The following is a 26,261-nucleotide window of genomic DNA, read 5'->3' on the forward strand; positions in this document are numbered from 1 at the left end:
TGTTTTTGTTTGGTTTTTTTTGTTTTGATTTTCAAATTTGCTATAAAGGAACGTGTTTTTTATAATAAAAAAGAAAATGGAGTGCAAAATAAAATAAAACTAGAAGCAAAAAGAACATATAGCAATGGAAAAATGTTAAAACTAATTTTAAAATGTTAGGCACAGTTAATACAATAAAAAAGATAAGTGAAATTTATGACTTTTTAATAAAAATACAATATTCAACATTGGATCAAGAAATAGAAAATCACAAGAACTGAGGGGGGAAATGGGTAAGTTATCAAAGAGGCATACTTCTTTCTTCTACCTACCCTATTCATCAGAATTTTAAATGTCTCTCTTTTTTTTAAGACTTTATTTACTTTAGAGAGAGAGAGCAAGAGTGTGTGCGTGCGAGTGGGGGAAAGGGCAGAGGTATAGGGAGAGAGAGGCTCCCAAGCGGGCTTGTGCTGAGCAGGAGCCCAGGCGGGGCTCAATCTTATGACCTGAGATCATGACCACAGGGGACACCAAGAGTCAGAAGCTTAACTAACTGAACCTAGGGTGCCTGGGTGGCTCAGTCCGTTAAGCATCTGGCTCTTGGAGACGATGGACTCTGAAAAACAAACAGGGTTCTAGAGGGGAGGGGGGTGGGAGGATGGGTTAGCCTGGTGGTGGGTATTGAGGAGGGCACATTCTGCATGGAGCACTGGGTGTTATGCACAAACAATGAATCATGGAACACTTCATCTAAAACTAATGATGTAATGTATGGGGATTAACATAAGAATAAAAAAAAAAAAACATCTGGCTCTTGATTTTGACTCAGGTCATGGTCTTAGGGTCATGAGATTGAGCCCTTCCTGGTCTCTGTGCTCAGCAGGAGCCTAGCCTGCTTGGGATTCCCTCTCTCCCTCTGCTCCCCCTACCTCTAAAAAAAAAAAAAAAAAAAAAAAAGAAATGTTTCTTTAAATTTTCAAAAAGTAAATGATCTCTTGTTTGCAAAATATGACATTATACTTATGGTGGATATGTGTCATGTTCGTGGCTGACAAAGATCTTTTCAACACCTTTCTAGAGTTGGGGAGTTTCCCATTTTATAAATCCCCCTTCTCCAGGCTAGAAGCCAGGAGGTGCTCTCCCAGACTCTCCTGTAGTTAGGCACAGGCTATGATCTAGGTTTTACCAATCAGAGACACCTGCACCAGACATCACTTGCAAAATGAAAAATAGTAGAAATAGTGTGGATCAACCTGGGGCAAATGTAGTGCTGGAGCTCCTGTTGTCTGTTTGCCAGCATCGCCAATAGGACCCACAGAGTCTGCACAGCGGTGGTTGCAGGAGAGGTACGTTGGCCAGAGCATGGTGTGGTTCTGTTTTGTTTTGTTTTGTTTCTGCATTGCCTTTGATTCTGTCTCTCTGCCCATCCCATTGAAATTTGTGAAATTCCAAGTATCATTGAATAGATTTCTTACTGAGTAAATTATACGGAATAGATTCTGTTGCTTGCAATAAAGAATTAGACTAATACATTAACCAGTTCATTCTATGGGACAATTATAGAACCTATCTTGTAACTTAACAATCATTTTTAAATTATTTTTTTTATTTTGAGATACTTGAAGGTTCACAGGCAGTTGTAAGGAATAATACGAGAGACCCATGTGCCCTTTACTCAGTTTCCCCCAATGGTAACATCTTATAAAACTGTAGTACAATTTCACAACCAGGATATTTTTTTGTAATATTTATTTATTTAAGTGATCTCTACACCCAACATGGGGCTTAAACTCATGACCTCAAGATCAAGAGTGACACTCTTCCAACTGAGCCAGCCAGGTGCCCCACAACCAAGATATTGACATTAATATGACATTGATACAATTAACATCCAGAACATTTCCACCACGTGAATCCTTCATGTTTCCCTTTTATAACCATGCCAACTTCCATCCTATTTCTACCCCTGCTTATCCCCTGGCAACCACTAATTTGTTCTCCATTTCTATAATTTTGGCATGTAAACTTTGTTATATAAATGGAATCATTAAGTATGTAATCTTTTGGGATTGGCTTTTTTTCACACAGCATATGATTCATCCAGGTTGTCACATGTATTGTTACTTTGTTTCTTTTTACTGCTGAGTAATATTCCATGGTATGGGTTACCATGGTTTAACTATCCACCCACTGAAGGATATCTGAGTTGTTTCCAGTTTGTTTATTATGAGTAAAGCTGCTGCAGATATTTGTGTACGGTTTTATGTGAACATAACTCTTTATTTCTTTGGGTTACATGCTCAGGAGTACAGTTGATGGATAATACAGTAGTAGCTTATTTAGTTTTTAAGGAACTGCCAAATAGTTTTCCAGAATGGTTGTACCATTTTACATTCCCACAAACAAGGTACGAGTGATCCAGTTTCTCTGCGTACTCCCTAGCACTTGGTTGCCAATATTTATTTTACGCATTCTGATACATAGTAGTGATATCTCATTAAAGTTTTAATTTGCATTTGTTTAATGGCTAATGATGTTGAACATTTTTCAGTGTGCTTATTTGCCAGCTATATATCCATTTTAGAAATACCTCTTAACGTCTACCCCCATATTCTAATTGGATTGTTTGTCTTTTTAATATGGAGTTTTGAGAGGTTTTTAAAAATATATGTTTTAGATACTAGTCCTTTGTTGGATATATAGTTTGCAAATATATTTTTTTCCAGTGTGTAGTCTGTCTTTTCATTCTCTTAACATGGCTTGTTGCACAGTGAAAAATTTTAATTTTGATGAAATCCAATTTGTTAATTCTTTCTTTTAATGATTTTGCTTTTGGTCCAAAGTCCTGAGAACAAGGAGCACCAATGTCCAAGGGCATGAGAAGATGGATATCCCAGCTCAAGCAAAGGCAGCAAATTTGTTCTTCCCCTATCTTTTTGTTCTATTTGGGCATGTGGCAGATTGCATGATGTCCACCCATCCTTGGTAAGGGTGATCTTCCCCAGCCCTCCCCACAAGCTTCATTGAGATATAATTGACATACAACATTGTGTAAGTTTAAGGTATGTAATGTGATGATTTGCTACACATATATAAAGAAGGGAGTGGTGGCATAGAAAAATACTACAAAATAAAGGACAAATATCTTCCTTTTCAGACGCTGATGACACGTACACATTTCAAACTTCAGTCTCTGGGGCATTGCATTACCCTCAAGCTTTTGCCATGTTCAACACCAACCCAACTATTATCTTTTAAATATATATGTATATTTTATTAATCTGATAACCTAATTCAATAGGCATTATGTATTCTAGTCTTGTATCTATAAAAGAGAAAGTATATATGGAAATTAAAATATTAAAAGCAGTCCATCTAGACTTGTCACTAAAATTGTTTCAAAAACCATACATTTTTCTTTCCCAAAGGTGATCCTTAACTCTCAATATGGCTCCCTTTGAAGAAGCAATTAGAATGTCCTCAACCCTGACCCAGTGATCTGTTTCTTCCTCCTCTGGTCAGCCTGCCCAGCATTGCCTGTGACATCAAGGCTTACTCGGGTTCACTTGGATGGGATTTAGTGCTCCTTAGGAAGAACTTTCTTAGTTGTTATCACTGAAATCAAGTGATCTGAGAGGTAAATTGTCACTGATGTACATACCTGAGAGTGCTATGATATGTAGGTAAATGTCCCATCCTTAATTTTGATGCTTTTAGCACTGTCGATGAGAGCTGGTTATGGACAACAATAAAGACATGATCTTCAAAAGGCGAAATGGATGTTTGAGAGTCTGGAGAATAACAGCCCCCAAGGCAGTCATAACAAGGTCAAGCCATGAAGAATAGGTGGAAGAGTTTAGACAGAAGAAGATTCTGTTGAGGAAGAACCTTCCCAAAATAGAAACTCAATGACTGAGGGCTTCAATAGTGAAGGTTTTGCTTCAGTCCCGGCTCTGCTGATTGTTGATTTCATAACTTGGGGCAAGTGTACTGTACGTCCATGTATCCCAGTCTTCTCATCTGTAGAATGGGGAAAATAGCTCTCATCTCCCTCATAGAATTGAAGACTGAATGGAAAACATGTACGGGAGCAAAGCATTTATTGGAGTCCCTGGCACATAGGCAGTGCTCAGTAAAAAGTAGATACTATTGTTATTATTATTATTATTTGGTATTACTATGGTATCAAGCAAAAGATCCTGGAATTCGAACAGACCGCACCGAACACTGAGAGCTACCAGGAGGCGGTGTCTGCCAAGATGTGCCTGCTCCGAGAGCCTGTGGTTGCTAGCCTTGCTAGGCTCTCTGGATGCCTACAGCCAGTTGTGTGGCTGCACTGGAGGTGTGTGGGGTGCCGGGGCCTGGCGGTGGTGGTGGTGGTGATGACTCACTACACAGTAGGACGTGGGAGATAAGGGGGTTATGCTCCTGAGGCAGCTCCCAGAACAGAGGCGACTTTGCCTCCAGGAGGCAGCAGGGTGGGGAGGGGCGGGCTGGCAACCCTGTTGCCATATCTCCATGGTTGGCTCAGCTTCTCTAGGAGAGACACTAAGTCCAGGCCACAGTGGCTGTTCACAGGGCTCATGGAACACAGCACACCTGTGTCTCAACCATCTCTTATCTAATCTGATTGTCCCTACTACCATTTTCCTAGAGAAACATCAGCCCAGAGGGCTTGACTGGGTAGGAAAGGCATGGGGAGGGGAATAGGTGTGAGGGAAGCTAGAAGTTCAGGGTTGATTATCTGGGGAAGGGGAGATCAAAGAGAAGGTACAATTGATTTGCATCCAAACAGACCGAAAACCTCTAAAATCCCAAGTCATCATTTTGGTCTCAAGATGATGCCTACAGCAGCCCTTAACCACAATTCCACTTTCTACCACCAGCATCGCCACTTTCTTGGTCATCCAGAAAAAAATTATGAAGCCCATCTGTGACTGTTACACTCACTCCCTCTTCCCCGACTCCATCAGCTTCCATGACTTTATTCCCTCCCATAAAGTTTTTCTGTCTATGTATTTACATCCCCTCCACTGTCAACCTGGGCCAAGCCTTCACTTCATTATTCCTGTACCACCCAAGTACCAGTGTGTCTCTCGTCTATCAATCCAGATCCCCTGTACCACCCCAGCTTTACATGGCTACTATTTTCATCACATTAAACTCTTCCTCAGAAGACTTCAATCTCTCCTTTTGTGATGCCCAAAGCCCTGACTTTTCTTCATGACTTTCCTGATACTCTATAATATGGCCTCCATAGGCATGTTAACAAGCTTTGTTCTAGTTCACTAACCATCGACGGGGAGCCTTACCTCCATCCCAACAAATGCACCATAGCGCAGCACTGATGTGGGCAGGAAATACTGCTGAGGTACCATTAGTGCGACTATCCTGTTTTGCCTGGGATGGGAAAACAAGGGACAGAGGTGAAATGCCTTCTCTCAGAAATGTGCTCACTGCGACTGCAGGGGAGACCTCATTATGATGTGGGAAAGAGAGTTTCTGGCTTGGAATGCAATTAATTCCTACAAATCTTTATAAAGCAACTTAGGTCAATAGGAAGGAAAAAGGGACACCATCCCTGCCACTAAAGATTTGCAATCACTAGGGAGATGAAGATGCATCTGTGTGGAAGAGAACACAGAATGAAAGACCCAGTAATGCCTCATTCTTCCTAGAAGGTATGAGACCCTGTAAGGTGGGCAAGGCAAATATTAGACTCATTTTCTAGATTATAAAACTTTCTCAACTGCTTGAGAACTTAAGTGGCTTGTGTATTGTCACAGGGCTAATAATTAGCAGATCAGGGTCTCCTGACTGTGCACTGCTTTGCCTGCAAACAGTAGAGTTATGACATACCCTGAGAGCCATCAAGCATTCCCAGGAGCTGTGAGAGCTCCTGGCTAAGGTGGCATTTACCTGAGAATTGAAGGACCCGGGAGCTTTCAATCATAGGAGAAAGGAGTAGAGAAAGAATATTCCAGAAATAAAGAAACTCCTTGAGCAAAGGCACAGAGCAGGACAAGAGGAGCCCCCCCAAGAGCAAAATTGCTTGAGGAGTGAAGACTCCCTCCCTTCTCCTCCCCTGAGAAGCTGAGATAAACGAGGAGGAGAGGTCTGGGTGTCACCAGACTGATAAACAGACTCCACCCAGAGGCCAATAGCATGGGTATGGGGACAGGAGCGTCATGTGGCAGAAGTGCCCCTTCTCCAGGACAAATGAACTGGGGTTGGGGTAGGAGGGAGGCCATTTCCTGAACCCCTGTTTTCATACTCAACACCTAGGGCAGAACCAGGAAGCTTCTGGAAGCCAGGGAGGACTGACAGACGGCAAGTCCCCTGGAGAAAACTGTTCCCTTCTGGGGTTAGATGGCTAGGGTGGGGGTGGATGGCCCTGTGTGCGAGTGCTGTGCCCCCCCAGTAGAGAGGGGGGAATGTGAGGCTTGGAGAGCAGAAATGGGAAAGGAGAGGGAGGTATCCGGAGAGGGAGGAAAATAGGGGCGAATCCAGGGGAGGGGCCCGTTCTGAAGCCCGTCTGGGAACACTGCCCTGGATGATAGCGCTTGTGTGACAGGAAGCGTCAAAACGACCTGATATAACTCTTTAATGCACCCCCTTCCTGAACCAGCTTCTCTCCCCTCCCTCCTCCTCAGTTCAGGAGGGTGGAGACCAGAGTGAGGAAGAACCCGGGGCCGGGGGAATGAGCCGGGCAGGTGGAATGAGACCTCCCTGGAACCAGGAGGTAAGTGCCGTCCTTGATGCTTGTGGGGCAGATGGATGACGTCCCTTCCAGCTCTAACATCCCACAAACTCTCACCCCTCACAGCCCACTTGGTCCTTGCCCATAACAGGCGGCGTTTCTTGTTTGCACATCTCTCACGGGGCCAAATAGGGCTGGGTTTGGGGAGAATGAGGAGAACTATCTCTCTACAAAGGGGCCCTGGCACTAACTTTTTCTTTCTCTTTCCTCTCCCCTTTCTCTTCCTCACCCCTCTCTCCCCATCCCCTCCATCTTGTGGTTTTCACTTCCTGGTTCCCTGCACAGAGATCTCCAGAAGAAAGGCTGCCCACTGCCACTGAACCTGGCGGACAGTGGTCCATGGTCAGGCGGGTGCTAACGGCTGGCCTGCTTTTCAGTGTGCTCCTTGGTTTCTCTGTGCTTTTGGTCTACATCTTCCGGAGCTGTGGCCCTAGTAAGCAAGATCCTGGAATCCCCCAACCTAGTCAGCCCTTCCTCATTAGGGGCAGCATCTGCCTGCCCATCATCCTGAGGCTTTGTGCCCATGGACTTATTCACCACTCGTCCTGCCTGACCCTCACCTCCCTCCCTACTTCCCCACTTCTTTCTCCCCATCCTGCTCCTGGTCCTGTCCTTCTCACAGGGTCCCTCTCCCCTTTCTTCACCAGGCCTTCCTTTGCCTAGCCCCTTGGGGGAGCCCTGTCCCTTTCTCTCTCCCTCTCTCCCTCTCCCAGTTCTGAGCTTTTCCCCACAGGCCCCTGTAAGACTCCTGTGTGTTGGGATCTCCTGGCTCGTTACCTGGCCTCTGGAAACACCAGTGTGGCCCCCTGCACCGATTTCTTCAGTTTTGCCTGCGGACAGGCCAAAGGGACCGATTATTCTTTCCAGGCTCTTGCCGAGGAGAACAAGAGCCGACTTCGGAGAATCCTGGGTGAGGCACTCTGGGCAAGTGGGTGGCTCTGAGCCTAGAACTATCTTGCTGTCCCAAACCTGTGTGCTTGTGGGACAGCTGGTTTGCTTCTCCGTCACTGCAGCTTGCACCTCAGTACCTCCCCCCTTCTCTTCTGGTCCCTTTCGTCATCTTTCCTTTCCTGCTTGCCCAGGACTATGAGTTCTCTTCAAGCTCTCCCCTTCTTTGTTACTGCCCCTAAATGTTCTTTTTCTCTCCCGTGCCTGGGACCTTCCCCACCCATGTCCTCTCAACACCTGCTGCACATAAGCTCATGTGTCCATCACTCTCAGCCTCCAGCCCCCCACTCTGCTTGTCTTCTAGCGCCCCACCAGTGGTCAGTGTCATCCTCTCCTTCCCGGCAGTTCCCGGCCCCCTCTCACCATTATCTCCTGTTCTCCATGGAAACCTTGGACCTTGGTGTGAAAGCTCGACTGGACAAACGGGGATACTGGGGCTGGCTGGTTGGGATGATGTGGCCAGTGGGGTGAGAAGTTGGGGGGGTATCTGGCTGTGTGTCAGGGAATGGATCCAGACAGGAGCAGAGGGTGTTCTGGCAGAGGAGAAGGCCCACCTAAAGCCCCGGGGGTACAGAAGAGGCTATGCGTGGAGAAGACAAAAGAACTGACAGGAGAAGTCTGGGGGAGGAGCTGCGGCTGTCTAGGAGGTTGGAAGTGGGTCCCAGGAAGTCAGAGGATGGTGGTGAGGATGGGGGAATAAGATGGGGCCACGATAGGCATGCATTTCCAGTGTCAGGAAGTCGAGGGAGCTGAGGGAGCGTGTCGCGGTATCCGCTGGAATTTGGGACACATGAATGTATCCCTCTGCCCTCCTATGGATGGAGAAAGAATGGAGGCAGGCTTTCCCTTGGTAGTGGGGCCATGCTTCCAGTTAAGGCCCAGAGATGAAAATGTATGCTCAGGACGAATGCTGTTGCCCATGAGAGAGTGAAGGGTGTAGGGGGCTGAGGGACAGGTGGTGGGTATTACAGGGTGGCTGATTCCAGAACATTCGCCTTCAGGTTATTGCCATGTGTTTGCTTGTTTCCTGGGTTCCCGAGAGAGGGTCTGGACCCTGTTTCTTCTCCTTGCTAAGCCTTTCCGGATGAGTTTTCCTCCCTCCAATCCCTCAATGTTCTCTGGTTTCCCCAATTTTTCTAATCTCTTCACTCACCTCCTCCCTGCCTTCCCTTTGTACCCTTTCTCCTGTACCCAGAGGTGCTGCTAGGTGTTCTCGTCTCTTCCTTCTTTCCCATGTCTTTTCCTCCCTGATTCTCTTTCGTGTCCCCTTTGTTTTTCTCAGTCTTGCCCGCACTCCCTCTCCCTGCACTTGTTCTCGCATCGAGCTGATCCAGCCCTCCCATCATCCCACCTGTCTGCATCCCTGTGTTCCTCCCCTTCCTTCCATTTCCCTGGGGGGTCCTCCCTTTCTCACCCACCTTCTCTGTTCAGCTCTCTACTCCTCTAATTTTCTCATGCTTCCTCTCTAGAAGCCCCAGGTTCCTGGCACCTGGGCTCTGGGGAGGAGAAAGCCTTCCAGTTCTACAGCTCCTGCATGGACACAGATGCCATTGAGGCTGCTGGGGCTGCCCCCCTCAGACAAGTCATTGAGGAGGTGAGACCGGGGCCAGGTCTAGATACATAATGCATTTCTAGACACATTAACACGTAGGATCAATGTGTGCTCAGTGCTGCCCCCCCTTTTATTCTAGAAAGGGGGGAGGGTGTCTCTTTCCTAGGGATCTCCAAGTTCCAGGAGGGAGATGGAAATGGCAGTACCCTCTGGAAGCATGAGGACTCTGGGTGCGGTAGAGAGAGAAGGATAGAAGTGGGGCCTGGAGGGCTCCAAGCACTGAGAGTAGCCGTCAGGCAGTAGCAGCTGTCTGAGGAAGGGGGTGGGGGCAGGTCTCCCAGGCCATCCCCCTATGCTGAGCCTTGTCTCTCTGCTTCCCAGCTCGGAGGCTGGCGAATCTCCGGTAATTGGACTTCCTTAGACTTTAACCGAACTCTGAGACTTCTGATGAGTCAGTATGGTTATTTTCCATTCTTCAGAGCCTATCTGCAACCTCGTCCAACCCCTCCATACACGCCAGTCATCCAGGTGAGGGATGCACTGGCAAAAATGCAGTAAGACCTGGGCCTGCCTCGTATTCTAGCCTAGCATCTCCTATGGAAGGTTGGGGGCTGGAGAGAGAGGACAAATGTGCAATGTGGGAAATATCCCTATCTTGAGGGAAAATTATTGATGTGACAGCCAGGGACACTAGGTGAAAATTAGGGAAAGAAGCAGGAGGGCCAGTCCAGAGAAGACAGACGTAGTTTCTATCTTCCTTACTGTTTATCTGGATTATCCCTACTGCCTCTTAATTAGCCCTCTTATCTCCAGTATTGCTCTCCTCTTATCTACTCTTCATTTTTGCTAGAGGGACCTTTCTAAACCAAGAGCTAATTATGCTATTGGCTCTGTTTAAATGCCTCCAATGCCTTACCAGGTCATCACGATCTAGTTCTTAATCATTAGCAAAGCATTGCAAGTCCTTTTGTGATCTGACCCTTACACACTTCTCCAGCCTTATCTCCAGCCGCACCCCTTGTCCCCCTTAAACCTCAAGCCACGCTCCCTCATAACTTCAAGAATATTCCTCAATTCTTTGACTGTATGACTCCTTTTGCTTGCGACACTACTGCCCAACCCCCCAAACTCAGCCTGGAAAACTCTTACATATTTTTCAAATTTGGGGTTTGATATTTATCTCTTCCAGGCAGACTTCACTGACACCCTAGTTATGAGATAGGTAGACCCCTCAGTCCTCCCACTTCCCAAACTCATCATTGAACACCGTGTTAAAGACCATGAGCCCCTGAAGAATAGGACCACACCTTATTCACCTCTGTTCCTCAGGATCTAGTAGTGGGCCTGGCAGCCAGAGGCCCACAGCAGGTGTTTGCTAAACAAGTAAATAAATAAAAATGTTGAAGGTATCAGTATTGTGGTAGGCAATGGAATGCCATCTATTTAGCTCCTGCTCTCAAAAATTCCACAGAATTATATGGGGATGAATATACAAGAAAAGCTGTTGTTAATCAGTATGAGGCATTGTAGATTTCTGTTCTAAAGGGTATGTTCAGGAGTTTAACTGGTGTGGCCTTTAGGGAGTAGTTAAGATCTGAAATGGTTAAGGAATGGCTCAGAGAGGGGAGAATGTGAGCCGAGCCTTGAAACATGGTTGAATCGCATAGCTGAAGGTGAAGCTAAGGGCATGAGGAGGGCTTTGGGAAAGTCCTGAGCTAGGCGAAGAGGCTGGGATGGTGTAACTCCTCTGTGGGGTCAGTGAGAAGGCTGGTTTATGGAACAGAGGATCTGGGGGAGGGGTGAGGTGCAGTGGGAGATAGATAAGAGCAAGACTGAAGACTTGAGGTTGGGCCTGATTATTCCTGGCCTCAGAAGCCAGATGGAGGTGATCACGTCGACTTAATAGAAAAAAAAATGCTGCTGGGTCCTTTCAAATATGATGGCTGTGCATTGTACTTAAGCAGAGGCAGCAATTTTAGAGGTCAACCTGGAGATGTTGGAGTCTAGATGAGAAATTTGGAGCTTCTGAACTGAGATGATTGTGAGGAATTGAAATGGAAAGAAAAGGTCAGGCATGAAGATTTAGGTAACTTCATCCCAGTGGTGATGGTCCATGGTGCTTCGAGAGGACTTGGCGACTGACTGAATGTAAATGCAGAAAATGGAGAAATTGGAAAATGACCCCAGAGTTTTGATGTGCTGTGAGTGGGAGGAGTGTGGTTACCATCCAACTGCAGACTGGATGGACTCTGAGGAGAAAAATAGATAGACAGAATGGACTGCAGAGGGAGCACCCACATAGGGGTCTGGGGGCAGGGAGGGGGAGTCAGACCAGCGTGGCTGAGCCACAGAGGATGGGGGAGGAGCGTCTCAGGAGGGATGGATCACCATGGATTCCAGAGATTTCTGAGCTCAGAGATAAGGAATGAGAAGGCACCATTGGGAAACTTCTAGAAAAGAGTATCAAAACAGTTTTGGAAATGGACAGATTGTACAGAGTTTAAGAGGAAGGCAGGGGGTTGAAGCAGAAACATAGATGACTTTTAGTTCTTCAAAATGTGGACATAAATTGTGACAGAGGAGCCATGTGAAAGATTTTTCAAGGTGGGGGAAGTGTACAGCTCGAAGTGGGAGCGGGATATTGAAGTTGGAGGAGAAAAAGGCAAAGTGTGGGAGCAAAGATCTTCAGAACAGAATCAAGGACATGCCAGGACTAAGGTGGGGCAGATGAGGTAAGTCAGTCACTTACCTGTGCGTGAAATCAAAGAGGATACCAAAAACAGTAATCAAACTATTTTAATATTTTTTTAAAAAATCAAAGCCAATGCAAAAATCCCTTATAAACAAAATATCACATTTTTGTTCATTGTGGATTTTTTGAAGAGATTATTTCTCCCCAAAATGGACCAAAATTTTATTGCAGACTTTAAAAAAAATCTTTAATTTTTCTTCAAAATGGATAAAAAATACGCTTTGGATTTTCGGGAAAAAAATCCATGATGAAAAAAGCTTTGATATTTTAGTCAGCGTGGATTTTAGCATTGATTTTTTTTTTAAGATTTTATTTATTTATTTGACAGAGAGAGACACAGTGAGAGGGAACACAAGCAGGGAGAGTGGGAGAGGGAGAAGCAGGCCTCCCGCGGAGCGGGGAGCCCAAGGCGGGGCTCGATCCCAGAACCCCGGGACCATGACCTGAGCCGAAGGCAGACGCCCAACGACTGAGCCACCCAGGCGCCCCTAGCATTGATTTTTATTTTAAAAAATACCAATTAGGATATTTATCTTGATTACCATTTTCAGTACCTCTTAAATCTTGTACCTGAGACAGTTTCTCGCTCCCTTAACTCTAGACCTGGCCCTAGCACAGGGGATGGCTCCCTTCAGGACACGGATTAGTATGCTTCTTTCTTGATGAGCACCCCCAAACTGGTTGAAATACCCACCTTGTCTTGACATTTCCATGCCTAGACTCTTTTTCTCCATCACTCCTGGCCCCAATCCCTCCCTTTCTTTGTCCTCTCTGCTCCTTCTCTGTGTCCTGAGGCCATCTTCCATGGTACATTCCCCTTCTCCCCGCACCTGTCCTCTCCTTCCTCCATGCTCCCTACTTCTCTCCAGTATCTCTTGTGTCCAGATAGACCAGCCAGAGTTTGATGTTCCCCTCAAGCAAGAGCAGGAACAGAAGATCTATGCTCAGGTAAGATGGCTCCATGCACAAAGGTCAGGTCCTGACCTCTGATGCTCAGAGAAAGGCAGGGGCCTCTGGTGGCTGTGACTGAGGTTGCCCCTCCCCCAGATTGTGCGGGAATACGTGACTTATCTGAACCAGCTGGGAACCTTGCTGGGAGGAGAACCAAACAAGGTGCAAGAACATGCCTTCCTGTCCATCTCCATTACCTCGCAGCTGTTTCAGTTTCTGAGGCCCCTGGAGCAGCGGCGGGCACAGGGAAAGCTCTTCCAGATGGTCACTATTGACCAACTGCAGGTGCCTTGAACTGGGGACTGGAGGAGGATGGGCATGAGGGTTTTCCTCCTAAACTTTCTTATTCTCCTGATCTCCTTTCTCCTCATTCCCTAATTCCTTCCCATCCCTAACTTTCCTGGTTCCATCCCTTCCCCCCAAAGCCCCCCTCCCCACTCCCTGTCAAACCCTGAGGGAAGGGAAACCTCCTCTCCTCAATCCCATCCCCCTCAGCCTTTGTGTCCCTCCTCTAAGGAAATGGCCCCTGCCATCGACTGGTTGTCCTGCTTGCAAGCGACATTCACGCCAATGCCCTTGAGCCCCTCCCAGCTCCTCTTGGTCCATGATCTGGAATATTTGAAAAACATGTCTCAACTGGTGGAAGAGCAGCTGTCGAAACACAGGTTTGCCTCAGGTGGGATCGGGGAAGTATAAGGGCAATGGAAAAGGTCTGAGGACCCAGAGGCCTCAGGGACAAAGAAGATTATGGAAAATGCATGCTGATAAGGTCCTCCCAGGAAGATGGTAAGGGATCCTTGGACACAAAAGGTTAGAGAAGGGTTGGGGTGGATGGCCCAAGAGGGAATGGAGGGAACAGGAAATATGAGATGTTTGGGGGGCACAGGAAAGGGAAAACACACATGAAATGAGGAATACAAGTGCCCAGAAAGATACAGGGTTTGCTGGGAGTAGAACCCAGCCTGTGAAGAGCCTCTAAGCTATAGGAGATGCTAGATGGCCAATCACTAGGGACAGGGAAGGCATTTGTGTCTTGTCAGCAGCTGGGAGGTGTGGGCAGGAGGTGGAGGCACATGAGGCCAGTGGATGGATGAGGTGAAGGCTGGGGGTTCTCTGGGGGGAAAGCTGGAGGAGAGGCCATTTCTCAGCTGTGAGAGGATTCTGAGTTCCTTGTGGGTAAGGGTCTGTGTTGGGCTGCCATCCCCAGTGCCTGGGTGGCCACTACTTGAAGACAGCAACTTCCTTCCAGGGGCTCGGGCTCAAGGCCCTTCTTCATAGTAACTCAGTGGCAGCAAATTCTAGAAATTCTTTGTGAAGGAAGCTAAGGGCCATTCTTGTGGGTGTGAGCAAGTTTATGTAAGGTTACAAATCAGATGTAAAGTGAACTGAGATTTCTTGGTTGTGGAAGTAGATGAATCTGTTGGTTAAATTCTTTAAGTCCAGTGTTCCTCTAGCTCAGACCCTTCACTCCCTGCGACTTGAGAAGTCACCTCTGCATCTAGTTCCTTCTACTACTGTTCTCCAAGTCACACCAAGAAAAGCTCTTCTTAACTTATTCCAAGGTCAAGCCCTTATTTTCTATAGATACAGAAGAGAAGGGCCTTCCCCCGGGGGGTATCACAGTGACGACACAAGGGGAGGCTGTTCTCGAGGCACCCCCAGAGCCCTGGGTGTATGTGTCCATCTCTTTTCCCTCCGCAGAGACTTTCTGCAGAGCCACATGATCTTGGGGCTGGTGAGGACCCTTTCTCCAGCCCTGGACAGTAAATTCCAGGAGGCACGCAGATCGTTGATCCAGAAACTGGGGGAGCTGACCGAAAGACCACCCATGGTGAGGAGAGGAGGGGATGAATTTTCCCAGAATGGGGGCTAAAGGAGCATTTGACATTTTGAGGGATAAATGTTGGCATATGTCTCCCAGGGAAAGGGTATGAGGGCAGTGCCCTTCAATGTCTGGTATTTCTATAGAAGCAGACAGGTTGGGCATATGGTACTTATATTGAGGACTGAGATGCCAGGTACCAGACATTTACACACATCTGGCTACTTTTATGGCCTTTGGCTGAGTATTAAGGTATAAATATAAGACTCTACAATGATCAACAATTGCTTTTCCTTTGTCATGACCTTTAAACTATTTACCTAGTTATCCAGAGCTCCGTGATTTAAGGACGTGGACCTAAAGCTTAGGATTCACTGGGATGTAAGACATGAGTAGCAGGCAGTGGCCTTTCCTCTATCTACGTGATTCCAGTGTTTGATGTTCAAATGCACTTCACAAAGAGTTCATCTCTGACATCTAGTGGGATCTGTTGGGCCACAACATGGGCTTTGTGGTCCAGATCCCAATATATCTGAGGTGGTGGCTGTGTAGCAAACACACTAACCCGGGTCTCCTATGTCACATAAAATGTGGAGACACTCCTTTACCAAGAACTTTGAAACCCTAGGTCAGACACGTCCAAATGCAAGCAAAGGTATCTAGAACATTAGATATGCTCCAACCTCAGTCAAGGCCTCAGTGTAGTCTTGAAAATCACTGTGGTTTCTTTTTCTTAGTCATTTGTGGATCCTTTCTGTGGCTTGGAGAAACTCACTGCTTTGGCGACCCGAAGCATCTGTGGAATTCAGAGAGGGAAAATGTGTGCATAGGGACTGCGATGTCGTTATTGAGTATTGGGAGTGAGATATTTTTCTAAACCCTTTAGATATGTATGAACTGGTTTAATCCCCTGAAGAATTTCATGAGGTAGGCATATCATTTATGCCTGTTTTATGAGGGGGAAATTAAGCTACAAAAGCTAAGTAACTTGCTCAAGGTATTATAGCTAGGAAGTTGGTAGAGCTAGGATTTGAACTCTGGTAGTCTGGCTTGAGGGTCTGTGCTTGATCGCTGTGGTAAGAATGAAACAAAACAAAACAAAACACTCCTTTTTAGGACTTTCACTCAGGTGGGCAAGTCCCCAAGAAGCTTCTACCCAGCCTTTCTCTTGACACGATGAAGCAGACAGAGCTCCAGCTCCTCTTAGTTGGCATTGCTACAAAATCCCTGGCAACAAACAGCTTCCTGTCAATCCCAGAACCATGGTCTGATGGCACTTCTTGAAGGATGTAAGTGTGCCGATATTGAAATCACACTGGAAGAACTTAGAAGACTTACAAATTGCTAAAGTTGCCATCCTTTATATACTTATATACCTCCTTTATATCCAATTTGTCCATCCTCTTATACCCATTGGATTATAGCTGTCCTTGGGCTTAAAAGCTGAGTCAAGTTCTACCAACAAATAGAATAATAGCTAATGAACAGTGAATGTTACTGTATGTCAGGCACTGCTTGGAACTCTTAGCGTGGGTGCTTTTATTTAACCCTCCAGAAACACTCCGAGGTCCTCAGAAAGGGCAAGTAACTTTCCCCAGACCACACAGCTCATTTAGTGAAGAAACAGACCCCAAAACAGACCTGCCCACCTCAGGAGGCCATGTTTTTAATTACATAATATGCAGGATTGAGAAATAAGTGAGTAGGAAAACAGAAAATGGGTTGGAAAATTCTTTCTACAAAGGTCAAGATAGTAAATACTTTTGGTTTTGTGGCCCATATGGTCTGTGTTGCAACCACCCAGCTTTGTCCTTGTAGCACAAAAGCAGCTACATGCGGAGTAAATGAATGGGTGTAGCTGCGTTCCAGAAAGACTCTGGCTCACACAACAAACACTGAGAGTTCCCAAGAGGGAGACCTGAGGGAGGGTTTGAATGGCAGTGGGATCTCTGTGCTGGAGGTAGGACAGAGGCAGTTATCTAGAGAGTTGAAAGGGTTTTCTGGCAAAGAAAGGGACATCATTTCTTTGGGACAAGGCATGGAGCAGGCTGGCTAAATTTTGGGGCCACATGGGGGATACCCCTGTAGCTCTGGCTGAGAAGAGATGACAAGGCATGCGTGGAAGGTTCTGCCTGCCTCTGCTGGCACAGAGAGCCAAAGGGAGGAAATCAGAGAGGGATGGAGGGGGCCCTCTGGGGCCCAGTAGGCCACTGGCAGGCCTTGGCTTTTCTCGGCATGAAATGGAGGCCTACAGAAAGACTGATCTGTTTTATGTTTCAAAAGAACATATTTTGAAGGTAAGCAACAGGCTCTCTGATGGATGTGTGCCATGAGGAGAGGAGAGTTGGACATGTCCAAGGCGCCGGCCTTGATGTGACCAAAATTCATGGTCCTACCCAATGGTTATTAATTGCAGATTTCTATCCATATTCTTTGGAATGAATTCTAATTTATAGCATCCTAATTCAGAAATACTATATTTCATTATCTGGCAATATTTTGTTGAATAATTTTGAACACATAGTCAATGAAATGGCCGTTAAGCCAGGTCTTTCTCTTATTAAACTTGAGAAGCTGAATTTGGGGAAGTAAAAGCAGAAAGTCACATTTGTACCTGTGGAGTGAACTCTTTATATTCATCCCAACATCCTGACTTGTTCAGGTGATTTTAGCCTTTGTTCCAGTCCTCTGTTGTATTACCTTTCCCTTCCTACTGTTGGTCATTTGCAGTTTTGTTTAGTGTATCTTCATCTGGACTATGATTAAAATCCCGAAGAAGGAAGAACAGCATGTCAGGTCATTGAAGACCTAGCATTAAATTCATGAGTTCATTTATGCAACAAAAATGTTTACTGAGCACCTACTATGTGCCAGACACTTCTCTCTGCACTTGGGATGCCACATGAACAAAAGACAAAAGCTTCTGCCCTCAGACACTGATATTCTGATGAAGGAAGAAAGACAATAAACTAAGTAAATAAAATATGTTCAGTGGCAATTACTGTTATGGAGAAAGAAACCAGGAAAGGGCGAGATGGCGTGCTAGGTGGGGAGCGTGTTGCAGTTTTTGGTAGGATGGTCAGGGAAGCTCATGCGGACTTGGAGTCATTAGTCACTGAGGTTTCATTATGGTTCAGCCAGCTAAAAAGTCACACAAATTACACTACCTTCCAACACAGATTTCTGCATCTCATTCGCAAGGACTTAGTTTATGGCTTTACCAAATGCCTCCATGAAACCAATGGCAACACAGTGAGGGAGTACATTAAGGTTTACAAAGTGCTTTCAATGTAGTGTTTCACCTGGTCTCCCAAGCAATGCAGTGGGGGAGGCAGGACAAGTTTTACCCTCCCGTGGACAGCTCCTGTAACCAAAGGGCAGGGGTTAATAATCCACATTTAGTAAATGTTGAATTCTCTGTTCAGGGATAGTATCATGGTGGTTCCTTGAGGATGAATCTGGCCAATTGACATGTTTTCTTGGCCCTAAAGCTTTTGACAAACTTTTAGCTAATCACCAACAGTTAAAAATTAGGAGATCGCACGCCAACAGTCACATCTCCAGCATTTTTGTGTGCGTCTGTGGTAAACGTAAAGCGTAGACAGCAATGGGCTAGCATTCTTCAGGGGTCACAAATGAGCGGGTGCTGAGTGAGGCAGCTCTATTCAGCCTGGGTGTGTTCTGCCCATTGACCCTTGTCCCTCTGTGCCCCGTGGGTCTGACGCTGCTTCTCAGTTACGGCACCACGTGGCCCGTATCCGAGTCTGTGACTCCTGGTCTCTGGGTTATCCAAGTTTGGTGAAGATTTTAACCAGAAAAATTGTTCCTATTTTGGCATCATTTGTCCTCGGTGATCCTCAGCGGATCCCTTAGTAGTTATATGCTGTTTCTCAAGTGTTCAGAAATGATCGGTTTAATGACACATTCTAGAATTTGGTGTTGAAATTAACATTAAGGATTCCTGGCTGACCTGTAATCTCTAAAATTTACTTTCCCTCTATGGCAAGTTAAGAAAATTTGTGCTTCCCTCCAGAGTCCTAGAATTTTTTTCTGATTTCTATTATTTCTTAAATATTATTTGTGGTTCTAAGGTTATATCTGCAACTTGTCTTCTGTTCCCTAAAATTAATCTACTGGGCTTCATTATCTTGACTTTGAAGTATTTCTTTCATCTTTTATATTTTGGCAATGATTTTTTCCCCCTATATTCCTTTCTTTCTCTCTTTCTCTTTTAGAGAGAGGGAGCGCACACGAGAGAGAGTTAGGGGGAGGGGCAGAGGGATAGGAAGAGAGAGAATCTTAAGCAGGCTCCATGCCCAGGGCAGAACCCTATCTCATGAACCTGAGCTGAAATCAAGAATCAGACATAACTGACTGAGCCACCCAGGTGCCCCTCTTTTTCTCTATTTTTAATATATATGATATGCTCTATCATTCCATGTCTTGAAAGACAGCACAGATGCTCAGAACCCCCAGTAGAGGAATATATAACCTGTCAACTTTCACCCCAAGACCTACATTTATTTTATTTTTATTTTTATTTTTTTTAAGATTTTTTTTATTTATTTATCTGACAGATAGAGAGACAGCAAGAGAGGAAACACAAGCAGGAGTGGGAGAGGGAGAAGCAGGCTTCCCGCCAAGCAGGGAGCCCAATGCAGGGCTCGATCCCAGGACCCTGGGATCATGACCTGAGCCGAAGGCAGACGCTTAACGACTGAGCCACCCAGGCGCCCCAAGACCTACATTTAGTTATAGATTCTGGAAGTTATTTTCCTGCTCATTGGAGATGTGACCCAGCACAACTGTGACCAAAAGAATCCCAGAGTTTCACAGGGGTTAGCAATGGGTAGTTTGAGGTGGCATCTATGCTCTCCAGTAACCAGCTCAGAGCCTGCTGGGGCCCAGGCTATGGGGACAGGCACAGAGGAGGCAAAAGCTGTTGGAAAAATGGGCAAGCATCAGCAAAAGGGATCAGAAAACAACTTAAGAACCAGGAGTTATAGAAAGGGCAGGCAGATCACACTACCAAACTCAAGGCTGATGTGTTTGTTGTTCCCCCGGGGGTGGCCCCTACCTCCCCCTGAACCCACCGCCAACAGCCTGATGAAAGTCAGTCTCAGATCCAGGCCTGTGATCAGGAGGACTGTGGGGGACGGACAGACACTGAAGGTGGCCAGCAGAGCCTGCCCTTGACCCAGTCATGGCTCTCAGATCCAGGTTCTCTTTCAATTCATCTTTGCTGTGCACGTTTGTGTTTTAGAGCTGCAACCAAGACACTATAGAAAGTGGCTGAGTCCTTATCCTCACAAGAGGGGACAAGAATAAACAAATGTGGGTCGCCAGGTCTGGGGCAACCTTCAAAATTATGAACGTCAGAACAGGCAGACCCAGAAGTGTCTTCTTCAATGACAACAATACTGGCCTTCGCTTTTTGTTTCCTCTCTTGTGAGAAGCCTCTTAAACTCTCTCTCCAATCTTGGCACCAGAAAGCATAGTGGCAACCTAACTACCTTCCCTGCGAGGAGATCTGTGAGGAGTAAATAAGTTACAGGAATGAAGTCTCGTGACTTCATCCCACTTACCCCAAATTAGCATATTAGCTATTTTTCCAGAGTCCCAGATCAACCTTCCCCTAGGCCAGCTCTCTCACCCTCGGCCCCATCAGCATGTTTCTCAGTCGGCCTTGTGTCATCTCTGGGCCCACTTCATGGTCAGCTCCTCAAAGCCATCCACACCCACCAGAAACACCTCCCCAGCATCTCCCTTGTGTTGCTCATTTTTTCTGTTCCCATACTAAGAACACCCCAGTTGCCAAGCCCCTACTGAGTTTTTGTCTAACCATCTGTCTGCCTTTGAAGTTGACAATATGTCCTTCATCTCATCCTCTTTTCCCTGATTTGGCCAAAAGTTTCTTAGCTCTCTGAATTCACGTTTAGTCTTCTTTTTTCCCCTTCTCTTGCCAAACAATATGGCGTCTAAAATCCATTTTCACTCTGATCATTTTCTTCTTTGTAAGACAAAGTCCTACCAGATGATCCATGATAACCATTTGGAGAGTGGGGGAGGGTGGCAGAAAGGAGAGAGGAATTACCTTCTCCAATTTCCATTTTAATATGGGAGGTTGGCAGCCTTTAGTGGGCTACCAGTGTGGTGCATGTGGTGGGTGGGGACTGGGTGGCCAACAGACTTGCTGAGGTGAGAGGTTTGGTATGTACTCCTCTCCTAACCAGGAGCCTTTCTGTCCTCCAGAAGGGTACCTCTGAGAGGACTTGCTTTCAGATTCAGTAGTCAATAAATAAGGATGATCTGCCCAATCCAGGCTCACGAGACTAATCCTGGAGGACATAGCCCTTTTTATTACCAAGTGGTAATAGCCCTATGTGTATCACCAAAAAGGATGATAGAGCAAAGTGAGACAAACCCAGAAAGACGGAGAAGAGAGCCTCCTCTGGGGGTAAAGGTCTAGACAAGATAGGCCTGGGGAGATGGATGAGGAAGAATGCTTGATGGGAGCCATTCATTCCAGCTTTGTCTCCGTAGCCTTCCCGCCCTCGATGGATGAAGTGTGTGGAGGAGACAGGAACCTTCTTCGAGCCTACCCTGGCAGCCTTGTTTGTCCGTGAGGCCTTCAGCCCGAGCACCCAAAGTGCTGTATGTGAGGGCTCTTCCCCAGCCCATGTCCCTCCACCCCTTCCCACCCAATCATTCTCTCTTAATTCTATTGACTGTGTCCTATTCAATGGTCTGAATGGTCGGGGAGTTAGGCAGTCACAGAGAGAGAGAGAGCATTATGAGAGAGAAGTCAAAGGTGGCCAGGCTGCATCCCTAGGGTTTGCATAGTTTTGCTATGGGACACAAGTGTGCACAACATGCACGGAATTTGGACAAGTTACCTAACTTTGCTGCTCTTGTGTTTCTTCAACCATAAAATGAGAAAATTGAACTCCATGGCCTTTAAGTCTACTCCCTGTTTATCTATGATTTTTTAACAACACAGGAAACGGCAGGAGAATGGAATGATATAATCTTAAAAAGTGCAAGTAAATGAATACTGAGTAGTCTTTGAGTGCCTACCATGTGGCTGATACTCTTGTAAGCACTTTGCATGAACTACTTTAATGACTAGTATCATCCTAATTTTAGAGAAGAGAGAACTGAAGCACACAGAGTTTAAGTAACTTGCCCAAGATCGGCTGCCAAATAGTAGAGTCAGGATTTGAGCTCAGACTTCTGATATCGTCATCCATTTACCTCTATCAAGAAAGGATACAAACAAGATGGTAGATGGCTGGGAAAGTAGTAACCACACAGTCAGTTGTGAAGCTGGGAAGATTTTAGCTTGTTGGAAAGCTGAAATGCCCAGGAAGATGGAGAGAGGAAATGCAGGCCTTAATAAAGAGAGTGTGAGGACAAGGGCCCTCAAGAGCAGAGAAGGGAATGATGGTCCTCTTCCTCCCTCTGCTTTCTGAGTGAATTGCCTGGCCAAGGGTAAGGCCAATGGTGTCTCCTTCCCCTGGCAGGCTGAGATCTCTCCATGGAAAGGAACTGTCTCCCCTGTTGACCTCAGGAATGACCAGCTCCCATCCTCCCTTTCTGTGCATGGCACCTCCGTTCTGTCCCCACAGATCTCTGTGCTCTGGGTTTCTAGTCACCTAGTAAATATTCCTACTTTCTCTCTCAGAGATCTTTCCCCTATTCTGGTAGCTCCTTGGGGCCAAGGCCCTTCCTAGAGGCCCAGTGGGCAGGACCCCAGACCGAGGCCAACCCTGATCCTGTTTCTCTATCCCGGCCCCTTCACAGGCCATGGAACTATTCACTGCGATCAAGAATGCCCTCATCAGCCGCCTCAGAAGGATTCCCTGGATGGATGAGAAGACCCGGAAAGAGGCCCAGAACAGGGTAAGCTCAGTAGTGAAAGACAGGAGTCAGGAGTCAGAAGGGGTGGAATTGAGTATTGGATCCAGAGATCACACTGGTGGGAGGAGAGTGCAAAGGCACAAGGACACATGGCAAGTGTAAACACCAATATGCTGCACACACACACACCCTGGTGACAATATAAAAGGTGGGACCAGGGCAGTGAGCATGAGAAATTCCCTCTGATAGACTTGGAGTAGGTAGGTTTCTTCTACATTTTGTGTCTCTCCCCAGGTCACCCAACTGCAGGTGAAGATGGGGGCCCCAGAATGGGCCCTGGAGCCATCACTGGCCAGACAGGAATACAACGATGTGGGTCCCTGCCCTTGCCAGCTCCTCATTAGTCCTCAGCCCCCTGACCCGCCTGAGTGGCAGACAATCTGTTTACCCGGGGCAATCCCAACCAACCCCTTCCTTGCCCTGGTGTTGGCTGGGTTTTACGGGTGAAAACCCACACTGTGGGTCTTGCCAGCAGAAGAACAGAACCTTTTCAGGTCACGCTGAGCGTGTGTGCACGCATGTACACATGCATTCTTGTGACTTGCCTGAGCGTGTTTCTCTGTGCACTGATTCATGTGAAGCCTGTCTGCCCTGACATGTGGTGGTGTCGTTGTGCTGCTGTCCACTGTAGTATGGATGTCTGTGTGTTGGGGCTTATCTGTCCATGTTCAGATGTACCCATCAGGGTGTGTCAGTGGGTATCTGTATTTGTCTCTGTGTATCTGAGTCACCTCCTGCTTCCCCCCAGATACGGCTTGGACCCAGCTACCTGCAGTCCTTCCTGAGCTGTGTCCGATCCCTCCAAGCTAGAATTGTCCAGAGCTTCTTGCAGCCTTTCCCCTACCACAGGTATAAGAGCAAGGGGACACAGACCCTGCATCTCAGAGATACCCATTCAAGATTAGCAGCAAAGATGAGGGCTTGGGGGAACAGGAACAGCAACAGAAGTTGAGCGGGACTTCATGTCTGGCGGGCGGGACCAGGAATGATGCAGCTGGTGTTCATGTGTGCTCTTCCCATAGGTGGCAGGTGTCCCCCTGGGGGGTCAATGCTTATTATTCGATACCTGACCATGTGGTGGTCTTCCCAGCTGGACTCCTCCAACCACCATTCTTCCACCCTGGCTACCCCAGGTAGGGGCTGTTCCCTGAGGGTGGGCAGGGGATTGCCCAAGCGTGATGGACAGGTGTTACAATGGATGGGACTTGTGGTCGGAGAACTGGGCTCAAAAACTTGGAAGGACTCTGGGAGTAAGACAACCCTCTGTCTCCCCAGAGCCGTGAACTTTGGCGCTGCTGGCAGCATTATGGCCCATGAGCTGCTGCACATCTTCTACCAGCTCTGTGGGTAACAGTGGACCATTGGGAGGTGGGGCCATTGGGAACCCAGGTGAAGGCCCCAAAAGAGGCCAAGAGGAGGAGAAAGGGAGGGCTTCGGGCGGGACAGTTCTGACTCCTTTGCAATGCTTCTGGGGGCCAGCCCAGTCTGTGGTAGCCAGTTGTCCTCATCCTTACATGGCGCCTCACTATTTCTTTACCTGGCCCCATTTTCAACAGTACTCCCTGGGGGCTGCCCAGCCTGTGACACCCGTGCCCTACAGGGGGCGCTGCTGTGCCTGACACACCACTACGAGACCATTCCGTTACCCAGTGGAACCTCCTTCAATGGCTCCCGGACATTCCTGGAGAATGCTGCAGACATTGGGGGGCTGGCCATTGCACTACAGGTAACTCCCATCCCAGGAGCCAGGATCTGTTAATAGCCCTCTACCATCCCTCATGCAAATATAGCTGTAAAGCCTTCTGCCCTTCATTTTCCCACGGAACAGATGGGGATCCCCCTCCTACCCCACAGATCCCTCTTTTCTGGGATATCCATATATCTCTCACAAGTATGTGAGATCTATAGATTTTTTTTTTTCTCCCCTGGCTTAGACCAGTGTGTCTGTGCAAAACTTGGGCAAAAGGGCCACAAACTGGTTTTGGGTGTTGGGTGTAGGGCATCAGACTTGCAAATGGCCATGGGTCTGGAGTCTCAGGGCTACTCGCCATCCCACCCCCATATCCAGGCATACAGCAAGAGGCTGTTATGGAACCATGGGGAGACCATCCTGCCGAATCTGGGCCTCAGTCCTCAGCAACTCTTCTTCCGAAGCTATGCCCAGGTAGACTGCTGCCACCTCCCTCCACGGCTCTCTCCATGTCAGAGAAGTATCCTACTGCTAACGCTTAAAGAACGGCTCCTCCCTGAAATGCCTTCTCCCAAACAGCCCCAACTCTCTGCCACAGAAGTCCCCACTATCATCCTTTCATACCTACCACCTGGGACCATCTTTTCATATTACTATAAATTCTTCTACCAAATTCGGCACCCCCTTCAAATAAAGAAAAACAAACTCTACTGCCAAATCCCTCTCTGAGATGAGCCCAGCTTTTTCTTCTCTCATTTCTTCTCAAAACCGAGCCTCCAACAGACTGTCTCTAGACCACATTCCTTCTCGGAGACCTCAGCCCCAGGTGTGGTCCCCACCTGACAGCACCCCCTAAGTACCATGTGCTCCCCCACCAAGACACTGCTCCCAATTCCTCAATACACTGAAAGACCCCCTCACAGAGTTTTTCCAATAAACCCCACCTCTCAGTCACTGACAAATGGTCTGAGTGCACAGCCCAGGCCTTCCCTCACACGCCTCCTACCAGATTAAGTGACGGACAGATGTGTGGCCTGATCCCTGCTCTCATCTCTGTCTGCTGTCTTTAGTCACCACCCTGGCATTGTTCAGCCTCGTCCTACTGACCCTGACCTTCCCTACGATTCTGCCTTTCTCCTTACCCTGGGCTCACCTCTCTTTCTCCACAGGTGATGTGTAGGGAGCCTGGCACCCAGGAGCCCCAGGATCCTCACAGCCCACCCACCCTTCGAGTCCACGGGCCCCTCAGCAACACCCCAGCCTTTGCCAGACATTTCCACTGTCCACAGGGTGCCCTCATGAATCCCTCCAGCCACTGCCAACTCTGGTAACCTGGCTACCACAGAGACTTCAATTCAGATGTCACAACATCTCCCTGCTCCAACCATGGGATCAGGCAGTAATCTCCTTTCTCCTTCCCTTCCAAAAATAAAAGCTGGCACTTGGCATCTGCCTGTCCCTTAGTGACTCTTTCTTGATATGTTCTATGCCTAGAAGTCAGAAAAGATAAGAGGAGAAAAGGCCGAGAGAGTTCCAGAGACACAAGAAGAGGAGAGAACCGATGATTGGTGAACTAGTGGGTCTAAAGGTCAGTGGGCTACAGGTCCAGCAGTCAAACGGACCAGTCTGAGACAAAAGGGCTTCAGTTAAATTTCAGAAAGCTGCCCCCAAGTGTTTTCAGGATTTTTTTGTTATTACTTTTATTGTTGCTGCCCCCTTGCCCTAATGTGCTCTCCCGAGCAGAGCCAAGAGAGGTGTGGGAGAGAGAAGTGCAAGGGTCTGGTGTCTCAGGACCTGGGAGATGGAGCTCAGAGGGTGGGGAGGCAGTGAGGCTGTGGCAACGGGTGGCTGGAAGGCTAGTGCCAGGATCTCTCGGATGTTGCATCC

At 47.2% G+C, this 26,261-nt stretch overlaps 1 protein-coding gene across 3 annotated transcripts; it reads left to right on the forward strand.

The window, feature by feature from the left end:
* Positions 1-4,148: 4,148 nt before the first annotated feature.
* On the forward strand, positions 4,149-25,816 carry KEL (Kell metallo-endopeptidase (Kell blood group)). Of its 3 annotated transcripts, none has more exons than XM_064575837.1 (21): positions 4,149-4,321; positions 5,588-5,660; positions 6,265-6,309; positions 6,633-6,721; positions 7,025-7,172; positions 7,473-7,649; positions 9,157-9,281; positions 9,621-9,767; positions 12,877-12,939; positions 13,039-13,227; positions 13,459-13,607; positions 14,644-14,773; positions 21,308-21,418; positions 22,568-22,666; positions 22,919-22,996; positions 23,433-23,533; positions 23,707-23,817; positions 23,960-24,027; positions 24,241-24,410; positions 24,753-24,848; positions 25,544-25,816. In XM_064575837.1, exons 1-21 carry the CDS (start codon positions 4,289-4,291, stop codon positions 25,703-25,705), a joined length of 2,364 nt encoding a protein of 787 aa, XP_064431907.1. In that variant the 5' UTR covers positions 4,149-4,288; the 3' UTR covers positions 25,706-25,816. The 3 variants fall into 3 exon arrangements, with proteins under 3 accessions (XP_064431907.1, XP_064431908.1, XP_064431909.1); XM_064575839.1 differs by having other exon boundaries at positions 4,193-4,321; positions 5,523-5,660; XM_064575838.1 differs by lacking the exon at positions 6,265-6,309.
* The last annotated feature ends 445 nt before the right edge of the window (positions 25,817-26,261 follow it).

This window comes from Mirounga angustirostris, unplaced genomic scaffold (assembly GCF_029215605.1).
Source record: "Mirounga angustirostris isolate CCGP_5_RB_7025 unplaced genomic scaffold, mMirAng1.0.hap1 SCAF_12, whole genome shotgun sequence".
NCBI classification, from domain to species: domain Eukaryota; kingdom Metazoa; phylum Chordata; class Mammalia; order Carnivora; family Phocidae; genus Mirounga; species Mirounga angustirostris.

Excerpts from the sequence above, each read along its gene's own strand:
- KEL (XM_064575837.1), top strand. The coding sequence starts at position 4,289 with ATGCCTACAGCCAGTTGTGTGGCTGCACTGGAG. Across the intron at positions 22,667-22,918 it reads GGAAAGAGGCCCAGAACAGG|GTCACCCAACTGCAGGTGAA; the intron begins GTAAGCTCAGTA and ends GTCTCTCCCCAG. Across the intron at positions 24,411-24,752 it reads GGCTGGCCATTGCACTACAG|GCATACAGCAAGAGGCTGTT; the intron begins GTAACTCCCATC and ends CCCCATATCCAG.